The 10,505-nt window shown below is 41.3% G+C and overlaps 1 protein-coding gene across 2 annotated transcripts; it reads right to left on the bottom strand.

Moving 5' to 3' along the window:
• Nucleotides 1-1,137: 1,137 nt before the first annotated feature.
• On the bottom strand, nt 1,138-9,474 carry LOC135549189 (uncharacterized). 2 transcript variants are annotated; one of them, XM_064979226.1, is made up of 3 exons: nt 5,981-6,143; nt 2,149-3,135; nt 1,138-2,033 (listed from the first exon to the last, which is right to left on the bottom strand). In XM_064979226.1, the coding sequence occupies exons 2-3, from the start codon at nt 3,124-3,126 to the stop codon at nt 2,022-2,024; spliced, it is 990 nt and encodes a 329-aa protein (XP_064835298.1). In that variant the 5' UTR covers nt 3,127-3,135; nt 5,981-6,143; the 3' UTR covers nt 1,138-2,021. The 2 variants fall into 2 exon arrangements, with proteins under 2 accessions (XP_064835298.1, XP_064835297.1); XM_064979225.1 differs by lacking the exon at nt 5,981-6,143 and adding an exon at nt 9,167-9,474 and having other exon boundaries at nt 1,139-2,033.
• Nucleotides 9,475-10,505: the final 1,031 nt, after the last annotated feature.

Genomic DNA, 10,505 nt, shown 5'->3' with positions numbered 1-10,505 from the left:
TAAAATAATTGTAGTGCATACTATAGTAATGTAGTATTTTTGCAGTTTGTTGTATACTGTGGTATTTACTGTAATGTTTTACATACTGCAGTATACTGAAGTATTTACTGTAGTGTTTTTGCAGACATTACTGTAGTATTTACTGTAGTATTTTTTGTTTTATCTTTGACATAGCAGTGGAAGCGATCTCCTTGAGGAAGCCTACTGGATAAATACTAAAAGAGCACATGTTCTATAACCTGTACAGTGCCTTGCAAAAGTATTCATACCCCTTGGGTTTCTTTAGTATCTTACTAGCATTTACTTTAGTTTAAAAAGTTTTGTTTTTGCAGACTAGTGTTTTTGGAAACATTACTGTACTATTTACTATAGTATTCTACAATATTTATTATAGTATTCTACAGTATGCTACAACATTCTATATGTACTACACATGCTTGAGGGATACTACAGTTTGTAGGATAGTATTCTACAGTTTACTACAGAATGCTATAGTAAGTACTGTAGTATTCCAGTAAACGTAAGTATTTTTTAATGTGGGATGACAGTGATGCCACATTGTTTACATAAAAAACATTTAGTTATGGTCTGGACTGGTTTACTTTACAATTTTTAATGTTATAGGCCTAGATCTTAATCATAGCCATACATCATTCTAAATAATTTTGTTATGGGCCTCTCGAATGGAGTGCTAGCTGTGCCACTAGAGATTCTGGGTTCGAGTCCAGGCTCTGTCGCAGCCGGCCGTAATCCTGGAGACCCATGGGGCGGCGCACAATTGGCCCAACGTCGTCTGGGTTAGGCGAGGGTTTGTCCGGCAGGAACAGCGCACTAGCGACTCCTGTGGCGGGCCGGGCGCAGTGGACACTGACGCGGTCGCCAGGTGTACGGTGTTTCCTCTGACACATTGGTGCGGCTGGCTTCAGGGTTAAGTGGGTATTGTGTCAAGAAGCAGTGCGGCTTGGTTGGGTTGTGTTTCGGAGGACGCTTGGCTCTCGACCTTCGCCTCTCCCGAGTCTGTACGGAAGGAGCAGCGATAAGACAAGACTGTTGGATACCATGAAATTGGGGAGAAAATGGGGTAAATTAACAAAAGTAATAATAAAGGATGAGTTCTAAATAATCATGCTTGTTTTCTTGGAAATTTCTAGATGACGCTGTAGTGTATAGTATGTACTGAAAAGAATGTGACACTTGTAAGTGTAAAGCATTTGTTGGAGATGTAAAGTAGAGTAATCTTTACTAGAAAATCTTTAATGCACACAAAGTTTAAAGTTATTTCTAGACAATACAATCAATAATATATAATTGTCATTGTAAAAAAAAACATTAAAATACAAAGCATAAAAACATTAGATAAGAAATTATAAAGAAGCATGTGTTGTTTCACAGCATAAGCCAAATGTTAAAGGTTTTATAGGCACCCAAATCTAGATAATTATGTTGAAATATTGGAACAGGCAGCCATCTCCAGTGAACAAGTTGCTGACACCCCCACTTATTCATGTTTCTGCCAAAAACAGCTTGTAAACAGGAAAACATTGACATCCCTTTTAAGGAATATAAATGAAAGCCTAATTCTCAACTACAGTAATACAAAAATGTATGCACTACAATGCATTTCAATCTAATTCCTGACATTTTAATTTAAACAACATCAAATGGCTAATTTCCTTGTTATATCTCATCTAATGTGTACCACTTCCTGGCAAATTAACCCATTGGTAAATAAGGAGTTGTAAGACCACCAAGAGCCACTGCAGGTCAGTCTTTCACATTGAGAGCTTAATTCCTAGACTGAATTATGAATGAAGCCCTTAGCTAAAGTGGTTTGTTTGTAGTCAGTCACTTAGGTCATCAAGATAAACACTGAACACTCAAAACAACCTCAGTGGAACTCTTATCAGGTGACCAATAATTTGTGGAGAAGCCTGCCCTAGTCCACGCCTGTGTAGCAAGTACTGAAGTAGAGTTTTTAAGATGTTCATTGTTGTCAGCTGTACATTTCCTTGGTCAAGACATCAATGAGGCTTCTGGAATTATATGACAAACATGAGACAAGATTCATCATTTTTTGATACACAATTTGATCAGTTAAAGAAGGATTTGTCACATATCCAGAAAATGTTCAGGGTACTACAGACTCACCTTTTCTCTGTGACTCTTCTGGTGGATCTGCAATTCCTCTGGATCTGAAAACATATTTTGGCAAAAGGGGCAGACAGACTCTGGGATGGTTCTCCAAAACCCTTGTCCTAGGTCAGGAGAGTCACTTAGCTTTACTTGGGCCTCTTGATGACTTTGTGTAGATTTTTTAAAGTCTGCATGCCATTCATCATCACCAGCTGACTTCCTATTGCTCTGATGGAGTGGTCCCGCTCCTCTGACACGCTTCATTCCAGCAACGCAAGATTTGGGATTAGAGAACTTTTGAGACAGCTGATCTGAACACACCATGTTATGGCGAACCTCTTCCCCCTGTGAGCTTAATGCAGGCCTGGATCCGGGTGGACTGCTCAAGAGCAGCTGAAGCCGCTGAGACTTGTGGGATGCCTTGTTTGAGGAGGTCACACACTGGATGGAGCCGGAGTCAGGACCAGGAAAGGGGAAAGCAGTATACTCGTCCTGCTTGTAAGCCGATGCTGAACCATCTCCCTGTATTGTCTGGTTCCCCCTCACAGAGCTGGGCTGAGAGTTGGTGGATCCAGGTCCCCCTGTCACCCCACACCCTGACCTGGCCAACCCCGAGCTCCAGCTCTCCAGAGGCGGCACAGACAGCTGCTGGATACAGTGGTGCAGAGAGGGATAATCTACATACCGAAACTTGGGAACTCTCTCCTTGGAAGTGACAGGGGTGTGTCCTCCAGAGGGTCTTCCCAGAGCCAGGGGAAAGCCCTCCAGCCAGCTGTCCAGGGGTGGCACGGTGAGCTGCTGGATGCACTGGTGTAGCGAAGGGAAGTCCACGTACTTGAATCTGGGCAATTTGAGGGGCACTTCAGAGAGGTCCTCTTTTTTAACCCTGATGGGAATGGTAGGCTGTTCCTCCTCTCTCACCCTACGGGTCTCTGTGTCTGGCTCAGTTTTGACCACTAAGGGCACTGTAGGGGGAAGTCTCCTGTCCTCCATGGCTGGCCTCTGAAAACACACCAAACACAGTAAAATATAACATTTTGGTTAACCCCCAATTGGTAAAACCAGGATTCAAATATCGGAAACCATTTCCAAATATATCCAGTAATGTTATTGTGGCAATAATGGAGGTTGTTCTACTTTGCTTAAATGTACGTCCTGCTTTTCTGCCTAAGATGTGTCAATCAAATACATGTAAATTCACAGCTGTTTGTCTTTTTCCTCACTTAGAATCACATGTCCTGTCCAGTTCCTCTCTGCAAAGCAATATATTATTAAGTATGCTGTCCTGACCTGACCACAATAATTAGTTTAGGGGTTTTCTCTTCTCAGAAATAGCCATAAGCAGCTGTATAGTACAGATATACACTGAGTGCACAAAACATTAAGGACACCTGCTCTTTCCATGACATAGACTGACCAGGTGAATCCAGGTGAAAGCTATGATCCCTTATTGAACAGACGTCACCAGAGCACGCAACAGTACAGTGTACTGCCTACACTCAGTTTGTTGTTTTTATGAAATAATTTAAATTAAATAGTTTTCAATAATAGCTAAAGTTTTTGTATTGCTACTGATTCGTGACGCGGTTGGGACCACAAGTTTGTGTCCCGGATTCCTGTTAAGTAGCAGTTAGCTGCTAGCCATCATGAAAATGGAGCAGTGCTAGCCATCATGAAAATAGAGCAGTGCTAGCCATCATGAAAATAGAGCAGTGCTAGCCATCATGAAAATAGAGCAGTGCTAGCCATCATGAAAATAGAGCAGTGCTAGCCATCATGAAAATTGAGCAGTGCTAGCCATCATGAAAATTGAGCAGTGCTAGCCATCATGAAAATTGAGCAGTGCTAGCCATCATGAAAATTGAGCAGTGCTAGCCATCATGAAAATAGAGCAGTGCTAGCCATCATGAAAATAGAGCAGTGCTAGCCCACGGGTGTTTTTATCCACCGCTGGGCATAAAGACTTAAGGTATGAGATGATATTTCCACACAATCACAAGATGAAGATACGGTGGAACTGGAAACTGGACAGATATTTGTCTCCCCTAAATGCACCACCATCAAGCATCTTAGGGAAGAGATTCTCTGGCTGTTAGCTCAGCTCGAGAAAAGGAAAACCTGCTTTCTAAGTACACCGACCTAGCAGTAACCCAGGCAAACCAAATCTCAGTTTTAAATTCCTCCTATAGCAAAGCTGTTGATGAGTCGGCGGCGTTAATCTGTCCCAATCCAACGGACAGACGTTAGGCTCAACTCTATGGCCCATGGGAGACAGGACACTCACAAGGCGTAGGAGATCGGGGAGGCAGTCTGGCCACCCGTCTGTCCAAGAAGATCCGATCCAGCTATCAAACAGCTTTGCCCCACTTCAGAAGGACCTACGAGCCCCGGGAGTCAGTAGGTAATCCATCGGATTCTATCACTACCCCCATCATTGTGGGCAGCCCGATGGTGAGAGATTTTGGACTGCCTATGGTCTGTGGACCGACCAAGGTCCACTGTTACCCAGGAGCCCGTGTCCATGACATCAAATCTCTCCTGCCCACGGTTCTGGCCAACTACTCCAATATTGACACCATCGTCACTCACATAGGTTTTAAGAACCTTCGCTTTAGGCGATTTGAGGAACTGAGGGAGGACCACCATTTTTTTCAAAGACCCTCGTTAGAGCAGGGAAGGTAATAGTTGTCTCTGGCCCCCTCCTGTTCTCCCGGACGTTTCAACTGACTCTTTGCCCTAAACGAGTACCTGAAGAAACTTGGCAACGACAGGAATGTCTCTTTGTGTGACCACTTTGATTTGCTGTGGGAGCAACCAGCACTTTTCAAAAGAGACGGGATTCACCCTAATCACAGGGGTTCCAGGATTATTTCCAACAACATCGCAAACTGTTTTAAAGACTGACAGACAGGGTCTGGTAGTGCTGCAGTTCTTCCTGTCAGATTAAGTAACAGAGGACTTGGAAACCATATCAACTCCTAGAGAAATTGCACTATGGTTATTGTAAATAACCTAATTTATATTCTCTTAACTATACCTTCTAGTGAGTTTATACAAACTCCCCCCCCCCCCATCAGGAAAGGGGAAAAGGGTGGGGGGATAGCTTCTATTTTTACTCATGCTCTCAGCTGTAAGGACATTTCCTTTCCACTTTGGGTCTTTTGAGCATCATGCTATACTGTTTCAATGTGCTGGTCATAACTCTGTATAGGTCACCAAAGCACTGCCCCATGTTCTTTACTGATTTTTATTTATTGTCTATTTATTGTCTATTGTCCTTGAGAACTATGACAAAATCGTTGTGTTGGGTGATTTTAATATTCATGTTGACAAAGAGACTGACTCCAAGGCCATTGCATTTCTGAATCTTTTGAGCTCTACTGGGCCCAACCATAACCACACCAATACTCTGGACCTGGTTATTACCAAGGAGCTTTCTATTGACATTCTCTATTGTTGATGTTGCTTTATCTGATCACCACTGTGTATTTTGTACTACCTTGTTAACTATAGCACAGGGTAATACTGAATGCATTATTAACTTCTTGACACACCCATCCCTTTAGCGGGATCATTTTCATCAACACCCGCTGAATTGCAGCGCGCCAAATTCAAATTAAATGACTAAAAATATTTAATTTTCATGAAATCACAAGTGCAATATAGCAAAGCACAGCTTAGCTTGTTGTTAATCCACCTGGCATGTCAGATTTCAATACAGCTTTTCGGCAAAAGCATAACAAGCGTTTATGTAGGAACATCTCTCTCAGTAGACAAATATTACAAACACTAGCAGCCAAGTAGATTGGTCACGAAAGTCAGAAAAGCAATAGATTAAATTGCTTACCTTTGATGATCTTCAGATGTTTGCCCTCACAAGACTCCCAGTTACACAATAAATGTTCCTTTTGTTCCATAAAGATTATTTTTATATCCAAAATACCTCCATTTGTTTGGAGCGTTATGTTCAGAAATCCACAGGCTCGAGCGGTCAGGACATCGCAGACGAAAATTCCAAATAGTATCCGTAATGTCTACAGAAACATGTCAAACGTTTTTTATAATCAATCCTCAGGTTGTTTTTAAATATATCAACCGGGACTGTTGCTTTTTCAATAGGAAAGGGAGAGACAATGGCTGCCCCACTCTGTTGCGCAAGCAACACTCTGCAAACACCCAGCTAGCTATCCACTGACTCGATGTTATCTTTCTTGCTCAAAATAAAAGCCCGAAACTATGTCTAAACACTGTTGACACCTTGAGGAATCCATAGGAAAAGGATTATGGTTGATATCCCTTTAAATGGAGGCACGGCATCCAATGGAACAGAGAGCTTTCAGGAAAAACAGCACTTCCTGGTTTGATTTTCCTCAGGTTTTCGCCTGCAATATCAGTTTTGCTATACTAACAGACTATATTTTGACAGTTTTGGAAACTTTAGAGTGTTTTCTATCCTAATCTGACAATTATATGCATATTCTAGTTTCTGGGCCTGAGAAATAGGCAGTTTCAAATGGTACTTTTTTTAGCCAAAAACGAAAGTTTGATCTTACCTCCACAGATTTCATTGAGTGTATGTATGAGCAATACTCCATCATCTATTCTGCCTTTTAATCATTTAGTAGATCACATTAATAGAAAGTTAAGGGCAACCATTGATGCTACAGCTCCAGTAAAGTTGAAAAAGGCCACATTCAAACGGAGAGCCCCTGGGATGAGTGAGGAAACTAATAGATTAAAGGGAAATTGCAGAATAGCAGAAGTGAAGGAAATCAAAGTTGCAGGTTTATTATGATATTCTGAGAGAGCAATAAAGCAATTAGAAATACCAGACAGGCTCATTTTTCTAATAATCAGAATAATTTGAGGGTGCTCTTCTCGAACATTGATGGCCTGATAAATCCTACCCCTGCAAACTTATGTGAACTTTCTTCCATATGTAAATGTGATGAGTTTGCGGCATATTTCCGAGATAAGATAACAAACATTAGGCTGGGTATCAGTCAAGCAAGACCTAATGAGAAGTTTGACCTGTGCCCTTGCCTACCACGCAAAGGCTCTATGGATTTATTTTCCCTGGTTGAAACAGACATGCTCAGAAAAGTGATATCACAACTTAAACCTTCTACCTGCCTGCTCGATCCTATCCCCACCACCTTCTTTAAAACAGTTTTCAATTGCATATCTGAAGAAATGCAAGCTATTGTTAATCACTCCCTGATCACAGGCACTTTCCCCACTGCACTAAAAACTGCTATGGTGAAACCCCTTCTGAAGAAAAGTGTAGAATGACAGATTTTTACCTTGTCGGCTCGGGGATTTGATCTTGCAACCTTTCAGTTACTCATACAACGCTCTAACCACTAGGCTACCTGCTGCTATGTTCCATGTCTGAAATGTGCTGTATAAATAAAGCTTAATATGATATCACTTGTTAAATCCACACCAATCAGTGTAGATGAAGGGGAGGAGACAGGTTAAAGAATGATTTCTAGGCCTTGAGACAATGAATATGAATACCTATATTAGGTAGGTGTCCTTAATGTTTTGTACAATCAGTGTACAGTAAGTTAACCAGTGTGACCAATATAGGTTAATTTATGTTCCTTTAACTCTACCTTCTAGTGAGTTTATACAAACGGTCATCACCTACCATTCTGATAGATTGGAGACTGAAAATGTGATTGTTATTCTGTTGGTTACCTCTAGGCAGATCACTAGAGAAATCACTAGTAAAACCTTTCTCGTGAATGACCTCATTACTGAGCGCAATGTTGATTGCAATGTCACTGAAACATGGCTGTCTTCAGACTGTAGTGCCACTGTAGTGCCACTTTTATGTGTATGCCATTCAGAGGGTGAATATCAATATTAGGTAGGTGTCCTTAATGTTTTGTACAATCAGTGTACAGTACGTTGACCAGTGTGACCAATATAGGTTGACCAGATGCTGATAACAAGGGTAAAACTGGGTCCAGTTGAAGATGCTGTGTGCTACTCCTCCAACCCCAGGGAGATAAATGGCTTTGCAGGTATGAACTTAGGAGGAAAGTAGGTCAGAGGCAGACTGATCACATTGCCAGGGGGCCAAAACAAAAGATCTGTCACACAGCAGCACAATCTATTTGCCTTGCAACAAATGCCAAGCTTGAGCCACGATACTTTTATACAAACCTCACCCTGCTCACTGCAATAAGTATGGCTAGATTCAAGGGAAGACATGGAAGGTTAGACGGAGAAGCTAAACTTGACTACTACATCAAATGTATGCACGCATGACTTCCTAAATGTCATACATATTTAGCATTTTGATTCAACAATATATTTTTTCTTTTGTTTCTTTAAAATACTTTGTGTGTTTGTTGCCATCGTCATTAGAGACAGTGAAATAACAGCAATAGGAGGAATCCCAATATAATCTTATATGTCCGTGATAACCTACTTATTTTTTTACTGTACCATCCTGGCACAGTGAAACACAGAAAGATTTGCTCTGGAACGGTGACGAGGGGCGGGGGGAACGCCGTGTTCCATATACACTCGCAAGAGGATTTGGGTCATGCACGGTGGCCTACATTTGGAGGATTTGTTGTCTTCGTTTTTCCCTCCCCACATATATTTGGGCTGGCCCCGCCCTCGTGGGCTCAACAGCACAAAAGTAACTGGACTACAGCAATATCCATATTTGAAACAAAAAGGACCCTTACATTTTGATAATTTCCATATCCATTTTATGACATTTATCATAGATTCATAGTAGAAATACAATGACACGTCGCAATAACTGCGGAGGCAAACGGTTGCATTATTTTCATATGGATCACAGTGTTTCACTTGTAAATTCATAAATATGCATTAAAAGCGGGGTCAGGACTGTTTAATTCATACCGACTATGTCCAATGGGCTATAACGCGAGTTCTAGAGGGCGACTGGCGCATATACACATCAAAACATAGTAAATTGACAAATGTATAAGTATTAGCAGTACAATAAAATGTGTCTATGCCATGCGTTTCTTTATCCAAGTTTTACCTTTCGTTATAGGTCTTCCTGGAAATCCGTGAAACGCGTAATGAATCTGATTCTTGGCGATGCTGTGTCCTGCATTGTGTGCAATGAAATAGTGTTGTTACAAGATGCAAATCAACCAGTGGCCTAATTGCTCAGACGTTTCGGTTTTGCCGCAAATCGAATAGAAAAATGACCAAGGCTGGATGGCTGACTCTTTGAGCGTGGTTGAAGACACCTGCTACTGGTTAGTTTCAGATTTAAAAAAATAGCTTGATCGTCCGATTTCAATGACATCTCACCAGTAACAGTTATTAAATGATGTATCTCTTAAAGCCTGTAGCGCTACTGCTACCTTGACTGAAAGACTCTCAAACCAATCAGATTTAGTACAGTCAAACCACGCCCACGGAATCCTTATCTAAATAAAACAATGCAGACCAATGTTCAAATTAGTTATAGTTTAATAGGCGGAGCCTTCGCGCTCAAAATACAGTTCAGATAGTGTCCTCTCCATTAGGATGGGCAATATCACGAATTCACTCATATATAATCCTACATGGCAGATTATATATTACAGACGGAAGATAACCAAAATTGCTTTTAGGTGTTTTATTTATTAGTAATTATTTATGTGCATAGAATTTGCCTTATACTCACACCAATGTAATTACTCATGTATTACCTTGAAGACACATTTTGAATAATGATATACCCATTTATTCTTTAAGAATATACACTTAATGGGTTTGGACTACAGCTGCCTAATTACCCTATAATAAGCCAAGCAAAATAGGTGATATTGTCTTTTTTTTTGTCAGTTGAGTCAATGTATAGCTTCAAAATATGTAATTATGCTTAATGTTCATGGATTGTCAGTCCTGGCATCCATTGGCCCAGTCTTTGATTTTGAGAGTGGTTACATTTCTCCAGCCCCATCCCTCAGGTTTCTACTAAATCAAGTGGTGGGGCTGCTGTTTGGCTGAAATACAAACTCAGGATTGTAGCCTTACGAAAGATGCTTAGTGTGCATCCTAAATAAGCATACTCCAATTTCACTGGATGGTATAGTTCCTAGCTCTTAGTGTTGTGTAGCTCTATCCAACTGTGCAGTCATGATATAGGGCTCTATCCCACTGTGCAGTCATGACATAGGGCTCTATCCCACTGTGCAGTCATGACATAGGGCTCTATCCCACTGTGCAGTCATGACATAGGGCTCTATCCCACTGTGCAGTCATGACATAGGGCTCTATCCCACTGTGCAGTCATGACATAGGGCTCTATCCCACTGTGCAGTCATGACATAGGGCTCTATCCCACTGTGCAGTCATGACATAGGTCTTCCCTCCCAGGACCATCA

Source organism: Oncorhynchus masou, chromosome 12 (assembly GCF_036934945.1).
Source record: "Oncorhynchus masou masou isolate Uvic2021 chromosome 12, UVic_Omas_1.1, whole genome shotgun sequence".
In the NCBI taxonomy this organism is placed as follows: Eukaryota; Metazoa; Chordata; class Actinopteri; order Salmoniformes; family Salmonidae; genus Oncorhynchus; species Oncorhynchus masou.
This window is presented reverse-complemented; position numbering and strand designations above follow the sequence as displayed.